The sequence below is a fragment of the Oryzias latipes genome, chromosome 6 (genome assembly GCF_053564925.1).
Source record: "Oryzias latipes strain Hd-rR chromosome 6, Olatipes_Hd-rR_3.1".
Taxonomy (NCBI): domain Eukaryota; kingdom Metazoa; phylum Chordata; class Actinopteri; order Beloniformes; family Adrianichthyidae; genus Oryzias; species Oryzias latipes.
In genome coordinates, this window is record NC_136242.1 from 19395019 (window position 1) to 19418401 (window position 23383).

Consider the following 23383-nt stretch of genomic DNA (forward strand, 5'->3'; position numbering starts at 1 on the left):
ATAAAAAAGTCTGCTTGGCTGAGCAGAAGGACAGCACAATTTCTATTTTTTGTTGTACTGACTATAGAGGACAGAGTGGAACTGTATTTTTTGTAAAATTTCAAATGAAATTATAGGAGACAAGATGTTAAAGGCTTTCCATAAATCTACAAAAAAAAAGATAATACTGATAATGATTTAATGAAATCAACATGAAGCTGAATCAATATACGAATACTTTATTACCAATGTGTGAATGGTGTTAGCTTCTTATCTGGATATCAATAGTATATGAAAACTACACACCAGATCCAGCCCATCCTAATTCAATTGTATCTTTTCTCAAGTTGGTATGAAATATATATATATATATATATATATATATATATATATATATATATATATATATATATATATATATATATATATATATATATATATATATATATATTGCAAAAGTGCATTTTCCATTTTTTCCTCTTGTCAATAAACACATTGCACCATACATAAATAGTAACATTGTAAAAATGACTCCATATTTACAGGTATAATATATATTTCATATAATATATAAAACTTTATATTAAATCTGGGTAGATGATATTTGGGATAGTCTGTAGGTTTCATCTGTGTTATCTGTGGTTGTTGAGGAGAATCTCCAGCCAACAGGGGCAGGAGGTGATGAACTGTCTTGAGTAACAGGGGCCCCAGCCTTTAGCAAAGCTGATTCGCACACTGTTGGGGTCATAAGGTCCATCCAGGAAGTCAGCCTCTGTGGTGTGCCTCAGGAGGCAAGAACGTTCATAGTCAAACACCTTGATGGAGTAGCCCGGCATCACCTTTCGCACAACCAGAGTTCTGCTGTTCGGCACATCCAGAGTGGGGGAGTTGACAAATATGGGGTGGTCACTGCGGTTATAGGCCCAAACACCATCAGGCTCCTTGCTGAGGAGAATCCCATAGCCAATTTTGCCTCTTGTACGCTGTACTGTGCTGCTTCGATGATCCAAGTTGAGCTGGCCCAGGCAAAAGCCTGTACCCTGAGGTAGATCGTAAAAGATGCTGACGGCGTGCTCGTACACTGTGTAGAGGCGGCCAACGCGGGTGCGGTGCTCCCAGTAAGCCACGTTACACCAGTGGCTCTGCTTTGGGGCATCAGGCGACAGACTGACATCTATAAGACACAAACAAATGGTCATTCAACAAAACATAAACAAAAGTAAACAGAGCTGTAAAAAAGGAAGGGTTGAGTTTTAGGGATTAACGATCTCTTTTTATTGTTCAGAGCAGATGGCCACCCTATAAATACTGAAGGAGGCACTGTATTGAAATCTAAGCCGTGTATAAATACCACTGCATGTCCAACTCACCCCCCCTCCCACACACATTCACTCACCCACACACAAAGACACACACTATACATATCCTGAGGGTGTAGTGAGGTCAGTTGAAAATCTGCACTTCCCGACTCTGTCTCAAGAGGGCGCTCTAATGATAAAACACAGTTTGCATTTGTTGCAGTGACAGGATTCAACACCTTTGGCTACATTTTTATAATGCTTCATATGAGCCAATTTACATAAAAATAATTTTTACCTCTGGAACAGAGCTGGCATTTAGTTCTTAAATATTTTTACTCAGTAAATCAGCCTCTTAATTCAGTTTTCATGGCTGCAGTCTGTGAACTCTTTCCAGTGACAGCCCTCAGCACTCCACAGTGAGTTACAGCTCCCTTGGTAGACTTCGATCTTCACCACACTGCAGAGACACATGCGTACGCATGATGTTGACTGTTCTCGGAGTCTGCTGAGGTCCACCCTGCCCATAGCTGTCCAGCATTTATTTGAGGAATGAAATGAACAGACTTCCCTGATCCCACATCTGCCTTCCTCAATGAGTGAGCCCCACTCTCCTCTTTGCTCATCTTCCTCACATTCCTCAGGAGTGGGGGTGATAAGAGAAGGCCAGGCAGGGGGTCCCCCTCCCCCTCCACCTAGCTCTTCCCCCTGCTGTGGGCCCAGGGACGGCATTCAGCTCCCTGACAACTTAGCACAAGCCTGTGACCCGGTGACCCCCCAGCCTTCATGCTATCAGCTCCCATTAACTCACACACAGAGTGATGCCATTATTTTGCTTCACAGAGTCTATTGGCACAGAGGATTTAAAGCCTGGGCCTGTGGCCCCATTCCTTTCAGTCTTTCTGCTCTCAGGGCTTAATGACCGCCCGCCCCATTAACAAACGCCTTTAAGGTGGAGCATCGACAATACCGAAAGCTACAAAACGCCTTGCTCACCTCCCATCCAACTAAACCTTCCTCTTGTGTGACTCACAGACACTTATACAAAGATTATTAAAATATTTGAGCAGATTTGTGCAGACAAAAACGCCTGCTGGTTGAAGGTGGCCTGTTATGGAGGGGAGAAAAAGAGTTGGAGGGAGTAAGGATGTGTTGCGAAGGGGGTAAGCTGCAGACAGGCTCTCTGTGTGTTTGCGCACACACTGATTGCTGAAATGACCCCCCTCTCCTCAGGGGCCCCTACATGCATGTGCCATTAGTGAATTCCACACTCCAGATCCTCCACTCTGAGCTCAGCTTTTACTGCAGCGCACTCGACCCCACAAAGGACTCAGCTCCAACTCGTTTATAGCCCTCTATTGTCTCAAATCAAATGGAGCCCACACATCAAGGTAAACTTGGTTTGAAAACTGCACACAGAAACACAAAAGACCAAATGGCCAATGTTTCCCTCGTTTTGGATGAACAGATGAAAGACGGAACAATTTAGTCAATTGGATCTAGTTTTCACACTTGGCCTGGAGCTTTGATCGGCTACACAGAAGATAGGGAGAACACCAGACCCAGACTTTTTCCTGTATGTCATTTTCAGTGCACCTTATAAGCTTATCAGCTTATTATACAATTCCACATTTGTATTTAGCAGGGAGGGGGTACTACAAGGTTGATGGTAAAAGTAGATCTACATTTCTGCTTTTGTCTCAAAATCGGTGCTTATGTTTGCATTTTTATACACGCTAAAGTCACATTTGGCTGCTCTAGTAATATTAAACTGTGTTTACGAACCGAATTGCTGTGATTATGGAGCTTTAATTACTTCTATTTGATTTGAAAGTGATGCAGACTCGAACCACAGTAAAGCTCAGAACAAACCTTGAAGTTAAGACTTGAGGCAGAGAAAAAAGGGAGTGTCTTCATCCCTTCTGACCACAACATGGACACCCATCTCTCTAAATTGGGCTTACAGAGGGTCGGCTCTGGGCGGAAAAAGGACGGCTGGGAGCAATTACTGGTGCTCTGCATCCATTTAACCCTGCCACCTTTTAACAGCTCTGTTTACTCATTAGAATGGTGGTGCATGTTATTATTGTTATTTTATTTTCAAAAGCCTCTCCTCTTAGTGTCAGTCTTGGAGTCAGTACGTGCCGCCTTGCCATGGACGCTTCACTTCCTGTTCCTATGGCCAGAGGGAATGATGTGAACAAATGACAGTTAATGAAGTCTCATGTCTCTCTGTACTAAGCCTAAAATGCTTAAGTCAAGGCAAGAATGCTGGTCTTTGGTACAACACTGCACAATAGTGCTTACAAATTTGTCAATCAGGATTTAACTTCAATAACAGTGCATGTTTCCCAAAAACTAGACAAGTGGTTTGCTTTTTCTGTTCCCCTCTGGAAAAGATCATAACAAATAATAATAATAATAATAATAATAATAACAAGGAAATCAGATTTGTCCACAAACACAAGGCTACATTTGCTTAATGAAACTGAAAGCAGACAAGACAAATTCAAGTGTTCAGACAAGAAATACCTTCAAGTGACCTCAGACTAACCTAAATTGCTTTTTTAAAATCAAAGTAATTTTATTCAAGTCTTATTACAGTCCTATTATAATAGTGTTCCCAGTTGTCTTTTATTATGTTGTTTTCTAGGACATAGTTTTTGGAGAGCGGCCATAGTTCATCAGAAATTTGCCTCTATGTTGCGGGCGGGACTGCTGGCCCGGAGTAAGCCCACCCTGTTTCCCAACATCATTCTGTTTACGTGTTCCCCCGCTAGCTTACAGCCCCTCAAAACCCCAACCGAACATTAGCGGTGTAACAAAAATTGCGAGCAATATCGGAGCAATTCAGCCATAGCGTTTGGAGCCAGATGTTAGAGGGGATGAGGAAAATGAAGATGTACATGGATCTGATCATTTACAAGTGGATGCATCGGAATGGAGTGGCGCAGTGAGTGTGCGGCCCACCAATTGTAGGACCTCAGTGACTGCTAAAAGCCTTTTCCAACTCCTTTCCATTTACTCCTGATTCCCATCAATTTGAAAAAATAAAATACGTTGAAATGGTATTATAAGCTTAATTTTCTTTATATATATGCCCTCCGTCAAAAGAAAAATGCCACAAGAACATGTTAAAAAGACCCCAAAACACAATCTTACCTGGAGTGGGTCTTTAAAAACTAGGAACGAAAAGATAAAAAAGGGTTCAAAACTGCTTTAAGTAATAATTATGTACACTTGAACTAACTCTTAACAGTTATTTTCTTCTACAAGAGATTATACGTAAAAATGTAACCTTTAAGAAACCACAACAGGACATGTTATAGAAAAAGGAACAAACTATTTTGATGGCTTCTCCATGGAAGCTAAACAGGTGATTATTAATGAACTATTGTTTTATGAACGTTACTTCCAATTAAAATGATTGTGTTATACAGAACAAAGCACCTTTAAGAGTAAAGGTCCTGCTTGCATTTGTTGGTCAACAGTGACGTCACACTCAGTAATCCAGAGCAAAAGTTACAATTTGTTTGGGCGCACTCAAGACAAATTCCAGAAGAATAAAAAAGGAGGCCAAAGTTTGTCACATTTGTCAGAGATTACAAGATTCCCCTAGGGACGAACAGGTATCCGGTTAACTTGGACATAAGCACACAACCACGTGGAAATGAAGCGCAGGTTTTTGTTTACATCGCTCCAGAATTTTTCATAGCATCAGCATGACACAGAATATGCATAATAAACCAGCTATGTGAATTTGTCTAAAGCTTTAGGCTCATGTGAGGATATATGTATTTAATATATTTGTATGTAGCAATAAAAGACAATTATGGCAGACAGAACTGACCCAATCTACTTCAGAGGTTCCCATAAAAAAGTTACAAGCACTGGGGATATTCAGGATTAGTACACAGCCTTGAGAGTATTAGAATCATTAATGATCATCCAGTGATGCTTGAAAAGAGATCTTGAAAATCTCAGGGGAGAGTAGGAAACAGGGTTCATGGAGGAGCAGAAAAGAGCTACCTAGCGGTAAACATATCCTTGCAACCTTGGAGTGAGATGAATGGGAGGCTTGGTGTCAGGGACAGGCATACAAACAAGAGCTTCCCCTCTGTACTAACATCTCCCTACCAAACTACAGGGCCACCCTCCCTCATACTGAATCACTTCTGTCCAAATCGAGGATTTGATGGATCCAAAACCTTATTGAGGAGACGAGGAAAAGTAGTAAGAAAACTTCTCTGTCAGTTTGTTAATGCAGATTAAAGGGTGGAAAACATTGTTTTGTGCAAGAGATCACATTCTACCTTAGCTCAGCTTAGTTCTTTTTCAATCTGGTAATGGGCTGAACAGTTTCTGCCCTCTATCGACCCTGTATTGGTGAAAATCTTAATAAAATTATCTGGTTTATTTCCATCCCTATTCCCTCAGTCCCATCAATACAATTTATTTCACTTATCTCCATTCTGCATCTAAGCATCTAACTCCTTCGAGTTCAGAGTAGGGGACAGCTTTACTGCTGGAGAAAACATCTCCCATAGGCAGACTGAAAACCACAAGTAAGACACATTTAGGTTGGCGTCTGGACTATCACTGCCATCAAAGTTGGCTTTATCTGACAGATGCACTAACTAGAGCTGCTGTTACATGTCTATGGATTTTTCTCCTGGAGGTCTGGCTTTTCTCTGCAGGGAGCAACAGATACGGAGACACAGATATACGCAGGGAGAAAACATTGTGGGAGCCCAAGAAACTGAATCCTGTCACCAAGCCTTTCTGGTCACAATGGGAATGTTTTACATTGTCATCCACTTCCTCCTCACTTTCTCTTAGTTTGTGTTTCGTGATGACCGCATGAGGGAGGAAAGGTCCCGTGTCCCAGATAGTCATTAACTAACTGAGTCTATGAGTTAGACAAATAAACAAAAGAGGGTGTAAAAAACACAGTAGCCTAATATGGCAAAACAATCTCATCACGTGAGTGAAAGTCCCAATTTAAGGTGGAAAAAGCTGTATTTTTTGTTTATTTTCGGTGAGGAAATGTACGGCTTTTGTCTTCCAAGTTTCCTTGCACTAATGGAGCATTACTGGCGGTGGTGGTGATCCCCGCAGAGGCCTGCAACAGTCTCCCAGAGCACATAAAAAGTTCTGCGAAAACTGCAGGAGATGTTTGTGAATATGTCATACCTCCAGGCAGCCTCAAAGGGCAGCAAAGTCTGAGAGAACATCGATAGCAAAACACTCAGCGCAGATCCTGCTGGGTGGCTGTGCTCTTTCACCTCCTCGTGCAACCTATCTTTTTGTGTCTGTCTGTGTCAGTGTGTTTGTTCGTTAGTGTGAGGAAGATTTGAGCCAAGTAGGCTGAAGCGTTTGAGTAGAACAGACCCAGCACATTCCTGAACCCCTCCCCTTGTTTTGCCTTCTAACTTCCTATTTGTGCTAAGACTGTTAAGGTTTAGGATACACTGTGAACGTTTTTTTTCTCCACTTTCTTTGCAAAAACACTTGTATTTAACCAATCTGCACACAACGTAGTGTCAAATAAGAATATTTTAGTTGTAAGATTAAGGACCAACTCATGGCACACCAATTAAGCTGCCCGTTGACCCTGGTTCCACTCATAAACTCTTACTACCATCAGTGCACAAGCATGGCTGAATCATTCTCCGATACAGTAAGGGGCAGCATTAACTCCTCCTATAGGCAGCTAGATTTGTCACAGATCGCCATCATTACACCGTTGACCAATTTCTTGAGTCCAGGGGCCGATGCAGCGGCACACCTCTGCAAGGCAGACTAGTGGCCAGTTCCAGAGAGGCAGCACCAAAGTGATCACATCTACCTAAAGAACCATATTTTGGGACAGTTGCACTCTAACCTGGTCCAGAGGTGAGTGGTACTAACCTAGTAGTATCTTACTAGCTTGTTTTGTTTGAAACCCTTCACTTGAAAAGAGCCAGACATGACAAGAAGGACTTTAGCAAGTTTAAATTTATAAAGTTATCTTTCAAATTAGAGGTAACAAGAAGCTCTTTATAATCAGGTTATTTAAACTGATTAATTTAGAAGGAAAGATTGGTGTTTGGTTTCCACTGGGCTGGAGGATGAGGCTGCTATGATGGACAGATTAATAATAACAATAATTTTGCCCAATGAGTCTGTGAGAAGAATAACTCCTGTCATGATTATGTGGCACCACAGTTTTTCTTTCTTTTTTAACCACAACATTTGCACTATGGTGAAACATAAACTGCTGCAACTCAGACATTTACCGGTAAACATTAGCTTTTAAATGAGAGACATTGTTTCTGTCCATCCACTAATTTACAACAAGCAAGACATTAATTAAAATACAAGTGTAAACAACTCCCTTAATTGACAAGTTTCTTCACTTCAAAACCTGTGAATGAAGATCTGGATGTGGCCAGATTTGATTAGGTAAATTATGTTTTGGCAGTCACAGACAGTGGAAGAGGTTTAAACCCTACCCTGAAATGCGACAGCCTGACTGCACATCCTGAACCACATCGCCACGACTTAAAAAACGCAAACAGATAAAAGATAAGCAAAGCACACATGGCAAAAGTGGTTATAATCTACCCTAAATACCAAACCAGATGAAAGTATTTACATTAGCATGTCTGAAACTGATTCTTGGGGAGAAAAAATGACTGTTGAGCACACTTCATGGCCTTACAATATATTTGAATATATAGTTTCTGGTAAAATCAATATATCAATTGTATTTGTCACATTTAGTCCCGTATTAAAACATAGAATGAAATGAAGACAAAAATCTTGAAGATCATGCTCCAGATGGAGGAAAATTTAAAATGTAAACATCAAGGCTCTGGATCTGTGCTTGTCCAAATCTATTACATCTTCAACACAATACAAAACAACAACTTTCTTTGCTTTCACCCCAGCCTCCACTGCTTATCCACACACTTAAAGAGGTTCTATGTTGAAAATCACGTTTTTGGTGTTTTTAACAAGTTCTTGTGGGATTTTTCTCATGACATGCATAAAGAAAATGAAGTCAAAAATGCACATTAGACTACTTCTCTAATCAAATTGTTGTGAGTCAGAAGCAAAAAAAAGTTCTTTGAAAATTTGCTTAATTGTGGCAGAAAATGCACTGGGCAGACCACATACTTCCTGCACTCCTCCCCTAGCAACAGGGAGGGCTAGGGGGGCGGGGTTGCTCTGACCCAGAACTCCCACACACAACTCAAAGGCAAATTTCTAATGAGCCGCTGTCGCTCTGCAGAAACTATGTCCTAGAAAACAACGCAAGGTTTTTGATTTTGGCTAAAAACAGCGTAATTATATTTAAAAGACCACTGGGAATCGCTTTTACAATAGATGAAAAAATGGTCGGAGTAGACTTTATAGACTGGTTAAACAACACAAAGAAACTAATAGGTTTTTACCTTCTTCCAAATTGAAGAAGAGAAAAAATATTAAACCTAATTTGTGCCAGCAACTGGATCACAAGTTCAAATACAAAGTTCCATTAATCTTAGACAGTTTAGATCCATTTATGGAACAAGAAGTTAAGCCAAAACGTTCACAAAATAACATGCACTTAACAAGTTGACCTTCTTTCACATGTTCATGGAGACCAATGCGAGGCTTTCAAATTTTCAGGGGACTGCTCAAATGGGGTATTGCCCCCCCCCCCCCCCCCCCCCCCCTTGCATTGAGAGGGGGCACACGAAGACGCAAAGCTAACAGTTGGACATTCCGTACATATTTAATGGCATTGCATACTCTATTTGTTGCTGTAACCCTGTGCCCCGAGTTGAATGAATGGCCTCATTGGTGAGGACCAGTGCTGCTCTGCGGTATGACGAGAGCAGAGATGACAACAGCAACTCTCTCTGAGCACATGTCAAGATTAGCTACCTCACTTTATTTGCTCAGGGAGAATGTAGAGAAAATCACAGAACACCTCCTGTTATTTCTACTGGTTGCCCTTTCTCCCTGTGGTAAGCTTCAAAATTAAAACAGTCAATTTTTACCCCAAAACGGCCGCACTGTTCTTGAAACCGAACTACACTATGAGGATTTATCTTTATCTGTGAGCCCTTCAGAACACAGTCAAACACCCAGCAGCTTTGGCACCACAGTGGCCTGCCAAGCACAGATAGATAAACATTAGCCTCAGCAGGCTAGTTTCTGTTGACATGCAAGAGGTTTCAGGGACTGCTTTAGATTAGCATGACCTTCGCTCCGCACATAGAGGTCATATTACTTCTTCATGCCAGGGAGTACCTTTGGCTGAAAAATGTCTCCCAAAACCCCAAACCAATCATTATATGTATATATATTTTGTTTTCCAAAATCCTATTTTAGCTGTAAGATACAGACAGGGAAATAAATCTCCATATATATTTTTTTTTTCTTGCAGTAACTGACGGTATTTTTAGATTTGCTCATATATCATAAAATTGCAGTTGGACAGACAACAAAAGTACGGCATATATTTATATGAAAAAGTGGGGTGTAAGGACAGAGGTTTATCTGACTTAACATGTGGTAGAAAGACCTAGAGCAGACCTTTGTCAAAGCAAAGCCTAACAATGCTGAGAAAAGGAAAATGATAAATGGCGTTATCGCTCTTATCAATGGCTTTTCTCTATGTGTATGTGTGTTACGTAAGGGGAAACGGAAGCCAGCCTCCCAGGACAGGAACAGATACTTGAGACAAGGACCATGGCTACAGGACTTCACGCGCCACAGACAAAAAAAAAAACTTTCGCGATGTGCAACTTCAACTGTCCACCCCCAGTTAAAGACTCTGCAAACTGGACATTACAAACGACTCATAAGAGCTCAACTTTCGTCTCCTGAGATGCTGGCCTTCTCTTCAACATTCCTCCGTCTCCCCCGCTGTCAAAGGGGCAATTCACCGCCTTGCACTGCTACAAAACCCAGGCTGCTTTTTAAAACAGGATGTTTGTCTGAGGCCTCCTTCCCCTCAAATAAACAATCCGCAAAACCTGATTTTGCGAGGCAGAGTGGAAGCACTCGAGTCACATTATTTCCACATCCCGTATCCTGGAGCATTTGGGCCCTAAGGGAGTGTGGGCGGCCAGGCGCAGAGAAGGCCCGGGGCTGCGGTAGAAACCTGAGGCTATGTGCCAGGTTTCAAGGGGGGAGATGAGTCTGCATTATGTCGCTGCGAGGTCTGAGGGATGGAGGAAGGGTCTGGAAATAAGACTAACATGTTAACACAGGGCATAATATCTTGTGGGAATACTTCTAGATGTACTCACATGAATGATATGCTGTGTCCAATTAGCTCTGAGACATTTTAAGATGACAAAAACCATTTACTATCTAAAAAAACATGCCAACAATTTGTCACAGATTACTCACATTTGAGCTTAAAAGACTTCTTTGAACTGACCATTTTCTGTGCTGTTTATCCATTTTATTTATGCTGCAGCTGTTTACTTGTTCATACATTAACACTGACCTTTGTTTGAAACTCCAAGTACTGTTACACTGTTAGCAAAACAGAAAACTTAGCAAAGAACAAAAATATTAATCTTCTAAAGAAGTTCAGTACAAGCATAAATGAAAAAGAAAATCTCTAAGAAAATGTCCAAGAAAAACTTTAAACGCAATTTGGAACGCCTGGAGAATTATGGCTTCAAACAATGAAAGATTTCACCAAAGTCTGGCGCCTTGAAAGGAAAAATATAAGAAAAAAGGGGTATTCAAGACTTTCAGCAGCACTCAAACATTGAGTGCAACGAGTGATAAAGGACATATGTGCTTTCTCTTAGAACTTTAGAGACACATTCAGTTGCAGATATTTCTTAACAGTAATTTTTTACATGATAAAAAATCAGGTTATAGAATCATAAGTCTTCATGTTAAAAGGACATCATGACTTTGATTTGTTTAAATCAAGGCAAACTTCGTAATACTCCACTGCACTGATTTTTCCTGGAAAAACCATTCCTTCTGTCTGACACAGACAGAGGGAATGGTTTAGCCCTTGGTGATGGTCTCTTCCTAACACAGACAGGCAACTCTGATTAGTATTGACTGCTAAACCTAATTTGTTTAGCTCTGGTGTAAATCGTGATTTATATGAGACACAGAGGAAGAAAATTAGTCTTGAAGATGTATAAACAAAAACAGGGACACTTTTTTGCCGTCTAAACCTTTGTACAAAGTAAACTCTAAGTTCTCTGAGCAGTTTGTAGTGACTCATCTGAGCCCTTTCCCATACATCCGTCAACTGACTTGTTTTTCCTGGATGAGTGTGAGGCAGTGCCTGAGTGGACCTAACACAGGGACGGCGTGGTTGGCCTTCCACAAGAGTCAGTCAAACAAAAGGTGGAGTTATGTATGGCCTCTGTGTGGGAAATCGGTCTACCTGCTGATGGCCACACTCTTCCAGCAAGTCCTTTTGCTCATTTTATCAACATTTTAACCAAGTGACACAGTTAGGTCTGGGTAAACTAGGTAAACTTCAACCCCACTTTAGTTCCCCGTGTCAGGCTAGACTGAGTTACTACACAGAGCATGCATCATTCCTGCTTTATGTGACGTGTCCTTAAACAAATTGTACAAAGAGGGACCAACCTCTGTCAGACAACCAAACACTATGACGCCAAGCTCTACCAGGTTTGAGAGATTATTTGCATTTTAACTTGGTGGTATGAAAGTAGTAGAACTTCAACTTTGCTAATGTTTTTTATTTTTTTTTATTTTTAAAGAAAGTCCTTTAAAAAATAATTACATTTAATTTAAAACATCTTTTTAGGTGGTTTGCTACAACGTAACAAACCCCCACAAAATATATTTTTAGAAAAGCATTGAAAGTAAAGAGGAACATAACCATGGAGGCATTTTCCCAGTTCTCCTAAATAATGTATCATTTGCATCAAGTAAACAGTGACATAAAATTTTAAAATCTATCTTCAACGCAAACTGAACTTGCAATAATGAAAACAATCATTTATATATGATCCAGACCACCACTTATTAAAGTCTCACTCCAATAACAGTTTGATCTATTGTAAACATGTCCCCAGTGGTCTTTTAAATATGATTATGCCATTTTTAAGCCAAATTTTTAAAAACTGTCTTGTTTTCTAGGAAATAGATTCTCCAGAGCAGCTGGAGTTCATCAGAAATTCACCTCTGAGTTGTGGGCGGGACTTTTGCCATTGAGTTTTACCCATTATTTCTTTGTTTATGTGCTCTCCTGCCAGCTTACAGCCCCTTACAACCCTAGACGAACATTAGCGGTGCAGTATCGAAGCTATCCAACCATACAGTTTGGAGCCAGATACCAGCTCAGATGAGGAAAATGAAGACATACTTGAATCTTTTTGTCTGCAAGTGGATGCCTCAGAATTGAGTGGAGATTGTGGCCTGCCTATTGTAGTTTGGATGTAAAAACTACAATCTTTTTTCTGCTCGTGATTCACAATGATTTGAATACATAAATAGTCACAAACACAGTTTAAATCCTAATTTTTTATAATCCTGTTAATACCATGGTCTGGGTGAATACTCGCTTCTGATTGGCTGCTGGGTGTGCGTTAAAAAGTGATATACCACAGGATAACTACATGGTGAAAAAAGAAGTTCCGGTCACATAGCTTAAATGTTCTGTATCACTGCGCTAGCTTCTTTAAAACAACAAATTTGCTTCATCATCTGGACAAAAACAAGGGATAAGAGGTGAACTTTCTCTCTGAACTGATGCTTTATTCAACCCATCGGGACGATCAGCATATATATATATATATATATATATATATATATATATATATATATATATATATATATATATATATATATATATATATATATATATATATATATATATATATATATATATACCCCAAGGTCAAAATGGGAAACACCTCCGAAGATGGTAGAGAATGAGAGGGCAAAGATCCTGTGGGACTTCCAGATCCAGACTGATAGGATGGTAATGGCGAACCAACCAGACATTGTAGTGGTGGATAAAGAACAGAGGAAAGCCGTTGTGGTGGATGTGGCAGTGCCAAGCGATGGGAACATCAGGAAGAAGGAACATGAGAAACTGGAGAAATACCAGGGACTCAGAGAAGAACTGGAGAAAGCCTGGAAAGTGAAGGTGACAGTGGTGCCTGTGGTAATTGGAGCACTCGGGGCAGTAACCCCCAAGCTGGAGGAGTGGCTACAACAGATACCTGGAAAGACCTCAGACCTCTCAGTCCAGAAAAGCGCAGTGCTAGGAACAGCTAAGATACTGCGCAGGACCCTCAAGCTCCCAGGCCTCTGGTAGAGGACCCGAGCTTGGAGGAGAAACCACCCGCGGAGGGTGAGAGGGGCGTATTTTTTTTTTTATAAATATATATCTCGCTTTGTATCGCTACATCTTGACTGCAGCAGTGACAACGCGCCGCACCACGTAATAAATAGTCCGCTTTTCGTGAAAATAGCTACCCAAATCGGAAAAAAAACAAGATTTAATGACTAAAAACTGATTAATATTTATTTCTTTTGTAAGTGACCATGGTGGCAATAATAAGAAAAAACTCCATTTAAGAACATTTTCTACAACTTGCAGATCTGCACTGCTTAAATATGTCAGATTACCAGTACATGTACAGCTGCACAATACTGAAACAGTGTAGACTGGTTTTTGTAGAACACTTCCAACTAACACATACTCATAGAGAAACCTGAATCAAAACTATTCTGTGGAAATGTTTATCTGAATCTAGAAGCTTAAAATCTTTCCGATGCTTCTATCCAATTTCCCATTATTTCTGGGAAGCGGAAAGAGAACAGTAAAAAGAAGGATAGTGAATCATATCATCCTACATGTCCTCTGGTCACTCAGCCCAACAAATGTGAAGGAGTCCAGTCATTCACACCTGGGATCTCAGCTCACAGCAGCATGATCGTCTACACTGTGTTACACTGTCAAATTCCATTGGGTTGATTGAGGACACGACCTCTAGAGGCTGATAAACGGAGGAGCCAGAGTCTGACAAAAAGTTTAAACCCAGAGGTACCTTTAAGCACAAATCAACGCATGGCCAAACCTTATGACCAAAAAAATGTGTAGTGATCAACAGTCAAAGCTGCGCTGGCTACCGTTTTAAATTCACTGCAATGGTTGGCCTGCAGCAGCAACAAACACAAGGAACCCCCTTGATGTTGGTGACAAAGTGACATAAAATCAATGTGTAGAAACCCTATCACAGAAAGTTAAATGGGAAGCAATAGAAAGCGCTTTGAGGTTTGTTTTTTTATACGTTCACACGGTGAAGTACCAGCTGTGAGGAAAGGGTCAGACTAAGAGGGCAGCAGCACCAGCAAAACTGCATTCCCTCACACACTGGTGCATACTTTATCCAGGGTACAGTGCTGAAGGCTGGGTCAGCTCATGATATGAACTGACATCACAAAGCCTGCTGGGGGCAAACACTGACACAGCAATGTTTAAACAAGTCTGCGGGAATGTGTGTGAATGTGTGTGACACCCCACGATATGGATCATTACAACAGACATTATAACAGCAATAAGCACACGGGAAAACCCTTCAAGACTGCATGAATAAAAGCCGTCTCACTTTTAAATGAATGCATCTGCATTTGAACTATTACCTTTACGAAACAGTGTGTATTGACTTAATGGTCATCGATTACAAGTACAAGTCATTTCAAATTTCCAAAACCATTCTCTGACAAATAACAGAACTAGCTTGAATGGCTTCTCAACCAGTGAGGTTGATGCAGAGGAATGCTCAATGGGTATTTCTGTAGCCAAGGGCTGCAAACTGTAGGAGATTATTCAACAACACCCCATCCTAGTCTATACCCACTAGACTTGCTTTTAAGAGATTAGCTTGTTCCTGGAGTATGGGTGGGACCTGAACCTCAGACAACTATAGTTTTACATCAACAACTTCCCTAACTGAGCAGAAAGCAAGTCATGGAGAAAGACATCTTCAGAGGTTTAATTTAACACAGATCACATATCTACCTGTTAAGGGTGAGTATGAGGACACTCCAGTCATTAAAATGGAATATATTTTGGAAATCTAGTGTAAATATTTGCTAAATAACTGCTCTTTACTCGGTGCAGACACTCTTTGAAGAAACCAAGCTAGAGAATACCAAACAGTTTCAATCTAACACCAGAGACATACATACAACACCAGTGAAGTCACTGATACAGAAAACACCCCACAAAGAACTGGCCGTTTGTTTTCTCTAGTTATTTGGCCGAGTGTGTCACAGCCAATGCAGAATGATTGCACCCAGCCTGTAAAAACAGCCTTGGAGTTGGAAGAAACCAAAGCCTTGCATGTCTAGATCCTCCCTAACCAGAGTCTCTGAGGAATTGTGGTGCGCGCTCTGACAAGCCCCTCATTTGTTGACTCAGGGAGTGTCGCTGGGCCTTGCTAAGGTGGTGACAGTATGTGTGCACTGGGGAAGCAAGAGCCCTTGCTGACTTAATACTTCTCGGCCAGGTTGGCATGTCAAGTTCTCAGTGTCCAAACCCCTGAGCCAAGGCAGAGCCTTTTACAGGAAATGCCAGACCATGCGTTCCCCCAAAATAAGGGCTCTGATTCCTTGTCCACATAATGCTGCGCATGCTGGTTGTGACCCCTGCATGGGGGGGGGGGGGGGGGGGGGGGGGGGGGGGGGGGGGCATGCTTACTATATGCCGTGAGAGAGAAGTGTTTCATTTCAAATCAGAGGACAGGAGCATTTGTACTTGCGCAGTGTGGCCCCCATTCATGTGAGCGCCCGCCCCTCTCTGCAGCCCACTCTCAGCCACACTAAAGGCGGTGTGTGTGTCTGCACACACTCACGTGGAAATATGTGTGTCTGTTTTTTGAGCAAGCTTGGATCTCATTACAATTTGATCCTGCTCAAATATTTCTTAAAGAAAAACATTTAAAGGATGGCTAGGTCTGAAGGCAATGCACACGCCTCTGTGAAACTGCTCCACTCACAATGAAACCTTTATCTGCAAAACTTGGGCCACTTGTAATAGTCGCTAATGAGAAAAAATGAGGTACATCTGAAAAAGGAAAGCATTTCCATGCATTGAACTTCTTTGTGATAAAAGTAAAGGAAAAAAAAAGAAAACTTTAAAACTTAAACTTGCAGACATTCTAAACTAGTTGAGCTAGCACATGGAAAATCACTTACTAACATACCGATGTATAAAATATTTAGCTTTTATGCATAAATGACACATTTTATCTCTCAATTTATCGGATGTTTAAGTGTTGGTAGTGTTATAACTGTTAAGTCTGCATTTGGGCACTCAGAGCCACCCAGGATGTTGAGCCACCTCTTCATATCACATCTTAAATTCTCTAACCAACTCTCTTATTGTCTGAATCACTTTAGTTCCTGGTTGGCAGTGATTAATATATAACATCAGATTGAAACATTTCGTCTTTGAGAAAAATCTAACAGTTGTAAAGACACACCCACCTGAAAAGTCCCCTTGTGTGTTGTTTGGTGAGCTGGCTGCCTCGGTTTCAGTATACGATAACGTGGAGTCCGACAGATCTGAAGAGAATTTTAAAATTATAGAAAAGCTTGACAAGACTGAATCCAGCTTTGACCAACTGACATGTCCTTAGGATCATAACCTTTCGAGAAAGTACAACTATTAGCAAACTTCAGTTTATACAACAAGTCGTGTTTGTGATGACTACATGTTTTAAAAGAGGCATGTTTACTAGTTCTGTGGCAAAAAGAGGACAACCCCACAATATAAAACCCACTTTCGCCTGTTTGTGGTTGATGGGACTATTCTTGTCATGTAGGCGTTGTCCTTCTTACAGCAGAGATGACTTCATAGATCAAAACAGTCTCAGCACTACATTAAGTGAACTGTCAAAAACTTGAAGGCTGCTTTAATATTTCCTTTTTTCACATTAAAGGTCTACTGTATATTGTCTGTATTTTAGGGTTGGTGTGTTGTTAAGCTGTTAGAATTTAAAATTCTTGCATAATTTGTATTCTTCCTTCCCTGAAGCTAAAGTACAACTTTTGTTCCTGAAATCATCTTTTCAGAACAATAGTACTTTGGGTTTTTTTTTTCTTTTTTTTAAATACTTGATCCTGCACAGTTGATTTAAAATACTGTAAGCCGTATCTCCTAATTTCATTTAACGGCTTGTGCTTGATGATTTGTATAAGTGAGTTATCCATTTGTATTTAAGATAATTTTTCAAAAACATCCAACATGTCCTTAGAGCAGTGCTTCTCAAATAGTGGGGCGCGCCCCCAGGGGGGGGCACGAAGCGATGCCAGGGGGGGCGCGCGGTGGTGGCGGTTTTAGGCACAGGTTTGTCCGGTGCGCAAATTTAACGTGGGGGCAGCGGTGACAGCGGCTCAGTGCTTGGAAAATAATCTGGTCCACTATTCGGTTCCTATTGTCTGTTCTGTCTGTCCGCGGCTGCGCGAGTGAGAACGAAAGGGGAGGGGTGGTGTGGGCCCTGTCTGCCAGGGGAATCGGGGCACGCGGACCACTGCTACCGCTGCCTGTTGCCCAAGATCACCGCTGCCCTTAGATTCCTAAGCTCATGCTAACAATGTCATTCTTTATGAACTATTGTAGACATTTTGATGACGTGTCTTTATTTTCCATCCATGTTTTCTTTGTCTGCCTGTGGTTTAGTTGGTGTCAGACAGACATAAAGACAGCAGGTAATGCAGGAAAACAGCTGCACTTTTATGAGATCAGAAATAAACAATCCGTCATTTAGAAAAAAAAAATCAGCACGTTTTTACCTATTTCTTCAGACTAAAAACGTTAAATATATTGGTGCTGCTGTGTTAATGTTTCAGATCAATTTAGATTTAATATTATTTATTGATTGAATTATTTTTTTCAGCATCAAATGGTTCAGTTGGTCAAAATGTTTCTAGTTTAAATAAGGAATGACAGATTTTTTTTATTTCAGGTACTTTCAGCTTCTTTTTTGTTTTAGACTAGAACAGGGTTTCTGTGGCTAAATAAAGTTAATATTTGTTGAAAGTGGATTTATTTTGCTTTTTTCTTTTGTTAGTGTTAAAAGATACAATTTTAGGTATACAAATTTTATAGATACTGACCTGATGTATTGTCACCGCGCGAGTGTGTCTGTGTGTGTGTGTGTGTGTGTGGGGGGGGGTTATGGGGGGGGGGGTCAGGGGGGGCGCGAAACATTTTCTTTTCCTAGGGGGGGCCTGGCAAAAAATAATTGAGAAGCACTGCCTTAGAGGATTGCATGTGTTGAGATGAGTGTTGTTGTTCTAAAATAGTCATACGATATTTCCAAAAGTTCTAGATCAAATGATATTGAATGTGTAAACAAAGAGTGGAGTCATGCTGCGTTCCTTCTGCATACACCTGTCAGGTAAATTCATGCATCATTCAGCGTAATGTTTCATAGCAAATAAATCAAACTTTACCAAAAAAACTAAACAAATCATCACAAAATACTATGACATTGGCAAAATACAACTTTCACCAATATGACTTATTGCATTTTTGTGCAATACTGCTTAGGGGAAAATAATATGTGCAAAATATTAAGACTTCAAGATCACACATTCAAAAAAAATAAACAAGCTTTAGCCGCCACATAAATAAACTATTTGCAGACAGTCAAACTTACCCAGTGGCTTGTGTTCTTCATTAGAGGAAAGCCTTGAATATGGGGGTGGGGGTGACTCTGTAACACAAAACAGCAACATCAATAACCTAATGAAAGGAAGGAGGAAAGGTTAGGCGGAAAATCTGCTGCAGAATCACCAAAGTTTCTCTGCAAACGCCAGCCCCGTGCAAACACAATTCTGTTTAACTGTTTGAAGTCTGACAAGATCCAGCTGACATTTATAATACAACGCTAACATCACAGCATGCTATTTCGAGGCAAGAAAATCAGTTAAGTTTGGAAAAAAATAAATGTTTAATATATTTGGAACTTGTCTAATCGAACTTTAGTGCACACCTTAATCCACTTTAGAAACTTTAGAGAATGAGCTTACTATAGCAGATTCTGCGTAAAACTATGTTCAAAGCCTTCAATAAAAGGAACAGAATGATATAATACAAAACTAAATTTCAACCACAAGGGAGGCTTCAACACCATAGTTCCATTTCAGAGCAAGAGACCACATATTCACACTTTAGAGTCTGCTATAAATTCAAGTCTTTTAGGCTCCAAGCTGATTAAAAGCCTTCTAAAACCAACACAAAAGACTTTTATTTGTTCATTGTTCTTAAGCATTTTTATTAAACCAGAATAGTTTATTTTCTACAACCGCAGTCTGACGATAACTTTTAGTTTAACTTAATCTCTACTTTTCAAATTCAGTGTTTTCAGGATCTTGATTTCATCTAATAAAAAAAAAGTGAGGAAAATAGCTTGCACAAGAGGGAAAGCACAAAGAAAAGAAAACTTTGTGAGCACACTGTGACCTCGCCTGCAGGGAAAATGGGAAGGAGAAAAGCATAATAGCAGCGGGTCCTTTAAGAGTGGCGGCAGTAATTGCCAGGATCTGAACTCAGTCACTCAGATACACAGCTAGTCAGTCTGGCGCCAGTAGTATGCAAACTGTATATTATCACCACTCCTTCACCTAAATGGCATGAGGGGACCTCCTCAGGACAAAAGGGCTTTTAAAGCGCAACTTGAAACTGATCTCATTCGAAAAGTATAATGCCTGGCAAATTAGGAAGGAGAAGTTTCTGTCCACTTCAGTACTTTAAGTACTTTGCCTGTTTTTTTGTTTTGTTTTTTAAGTCTCTGAGAGAGAAAAAACTTTAAAGGACAACTTTATTTTCATATACTCAAACAATAGAAAATAATGCTAAAATAAAGCACAAGATTAAACCTGAGGAATGAGTTTCTTTTGACTCAAAGCCTTTTCATTACCTGTGTAATAATTAGATATAAGTCTCTATGTTTTACATTCTGGTTTTGCAAAATCTAAACCAGTAATTAAAGTCTTTATTCATAGCCCCCCTTCTTTTTGAATAGCGTGAAAGAAATACCAGCTCTACTGAGCCACGCATGAGCGCATGTGAGCTATGTCTACTATGAGCCTCAGTCCCAGTGCAGGGAATGTGCCTCTCTCCTCACAATTCATCTTGGGGGTTTTAGTGGAAAGGAAACCTGCGCTTCACATGCAGATGTACCAAATGTTCAACAATTTACATGAAAAATGTTTTACTTATTTAAAAAATAACTTATGATAAAACTTTACTGTATTTGAGTCTGATCATTTCTGACGCCTGCTCCACTTTTGAGATCCAGTAACTCATCAATTTCCCAACTATATGAATTTTGATAGTGCTGAACTTGTGACTTTAAAATGTTTGCAACAGCCCGCTGGCTCTGGACAACGTGGATGTTATGGAAAATACGCCTTCAATGCCAGTGAGAAGACAGAAATACTGACGCTTGCATCTTTACACATGACACCAAGCCTTGTCAATGGGTCAGCGGGGTTGAGTGGCCCAGCGTTTAAACTAAATCGCAGGCCCCATCCGCAGCCAAGTTTTAATACGTTTAATACGGGTCAGGGAGTCTGTGTGTCTTGAGGAGCTCACTCCAACTCAATGGAGAGGAACTAACATCTGAATCTGGACAATCTTATCATATGGGGGTAAAAACTCAAAAAAAACAACTAAAAACATCTGAACTGACAATAGATATATAGATGATCTAAAGCTATAAGGTGACAAGGGTTATAAGGAGTGCTGGAAACGGACAAACACTTGGTTCTGATGCTGTAGGCCAAAGTCATGCTTTATTCTGTCATGGGAAGATTTTTAGGCCCTTAAAAAGTTTTCTGAGCCTCTTTTCAAATGTTTAAAAGCATACTATCAACCAGGCTGTCCTTGGTTAGTTTGGAGTTACTGTGCTTCATGTTGAAGGAAGGAAGATGATGATGCTTCTTCTAAAGTATGAGAGCAGATGAAACTCTAATCTGAGTGACAATACAGGTTTACAGCATAATTTAGGCCACATGCTTCTCATATCATGTAGACTAATAGAAAATTAAGTTGCAGGATCAACATTGGGGGGGTCAGTTTGATCATAAAGGATGTGTTGCAGGGGGGGTCTTACCTGGCCCACAGAGCCGGCTGTAGTGATAGGGATTGCAGCAAACAGTGGGGCAGTCCAGGGCCCCAAAGCTCTTGCACTCACAGAGTGGCTTGAGCTGAGCCGAGTGCTGGAGGTCAGCCCAGCGGTACACTTTACACACCAGCAGCGGTGGAGACGCCGCATGTCCACCAAACTTCAGCTCCGTCCCGGAAACCATGACACATTCGCTCGGCATCCCTCCTCTGGACTCCACTGCCTCCAGTAAAGTATCCAGCGCCTTCTCCTTTAGCCTTTTCAAAAGAGAATATGTGGCGGACTTCAGTTCTTGCTCCAACAGCACGCGGGGCATCGCCTCGTGCGCGTCAGGAGAGCCGCCGTCTCCTCCTCCAAGGTTCCTCAGCATGAAGTGGCACGACCCTGGATCCCTGTTACCCTGAGCCGTTTCCGGACCCCTAACCTCGAAGTGGTCCCGGTCTTTAAATAAGCAGCACGTCACCGTCCTGCACTCGCTGTCCTGAACAGAGCGGGGGCTCCCCTGTTCCTGGACGCACACTGCGCCCTCATCTTGGTCCGACGTGACGCCCGAGCCGCTGCTCTCCACGGGGCACACGCACCCCAAGTCTCTTCCAAAGGACCCACTCGGGGTCATCGGTCTGAACTCCGTTTTGGGAATTTTCTCCGGGTTGTTGCCGAACAGATCGTCCCGACAGCCCTCACTAGTTGTGCCATTTCCATCTCCCCCCTCTTTATCTGGGATCAAACGGCTTCTCCACAGTCGCCGCACAAGACCTGAGCGTTTCGTCCTGAACATACGACACCTCGAACTACTAGAAGGGGGGTTATTCGTGTACGGATAGACTACACACACTTTTACTGTCGTTGCAAATCATCAATGACACCGAACCGCCGTGCAGTGCATGCACAGCCAACCGATGAGCACTGACGGTGCATTAGAATAAAGGCGAGTTTGTTGCATCTACAACAACCGACCCGCGACGCAAACGTACTGCAGCATTCCAACTGACAGGCATGCGTTCAGCTGGGGCTACGGAGCGGCTGCAGACGCTGGCTTCTTGTCCAGGCGGAGTGGACCCTTCAGTGTGTTTGTTAAAAACACGCAACAACACAACACAACACGTCCAGTAACATAATCCCAACGAGCAGCCTTAAGATCAAGTCCATGACAGTTCCCCGAATTGTTGGATCTACTTTCTACACCGGCGCGCAGAGCGTGAGGCAGCCCACTTCAATCCAATTAAATCCAATGAAAATACAGCAGAAGTAAAAGATCCTTTCCGCTTTCTAAAGATGTTCTTTTTTTTCTTTTCTTTTTTTAAATCCCAGCCAAAGCCTCCATGAAAGCGGAAACTACACGAATCCGTGGCTGAAGCGCGCGCCTGCGTCTCTGCTCAGACCTGGACCAAACTGCAACCTAGATCCCTTTCTTTCTTTCTCCGTTTCTCGCTCTTTTTCTTTTCTCCCCACTCTACCTCTCTCTCTCTCTCTCTCTCTCTCTCTCTCTCTCTCTCTCTCTCTCTCTCTCTCTCTCTCTCTCTCTCACACACACACACACACTCACACAGACTGGCGCACACACACGGGGCCCCCGAGGAGAGCGGTGGAGCCATTGGCTGACTACCATCATGTGCTAGTCTAGACACTTTGGCGGCTGTGAGCTGCACTGATTGTTGCGCAAACAAGGTTTCAAGTTTCTTAACTCTTAAAGGCGAAACAGTCACCTCTCGGTTTTTGAAGCAAAAACTTTCTGAAACTTATTTGCATGCATGCAGGATCTGTGCTGTAAGGGGGCTCTCAGTCAGTCACTCCCATGCACATCTCAGTATTTTTACTGTTTATCCATCAGTTCTCAGCCGCACGGCTTTCAATGCAATTCTGTTTATTTCATTATCTAAATATATTTCTGGAGGATATGATTCTTTGTCAGATATAATGTGCTCCAGGGGGAGTTTCAATACTTAAGATGAAAAAGCTTAATTCATA

At 41.4% G+C, this 23383-nt stretch overlaps 1 protein-coding gene across 1 annotated transcript; it reads right to left on the minus strand.

Annotated features, from left to right (window-relative positions):
• Positions 1-202: 202 nt before the first annotated feature.
• On the minus strand, positions 203-22881 carry smad6b (SMAD family member 6b). The gene is made up of 4 exons (XM_004069613.5): positions 21404-22881; positions 18944-19000; positions 16767-16844; positions 203-1153 (listed from the first exon to the last, which is right to left on the minus strand). The coding sequence occupies exons 1-4, from the start codon at positions 22191-22193 to the stop codon at positions 612-614; spliced, it is 1467 nt and encodes a 488-aa protein (XP_004069661.1). The 5' UTR covers positions 22194-22881; the 3' UTR covers positions 203-611.
• Between the last annotated feature and the right edge of the window lie 502 nt (positions 22882-23383).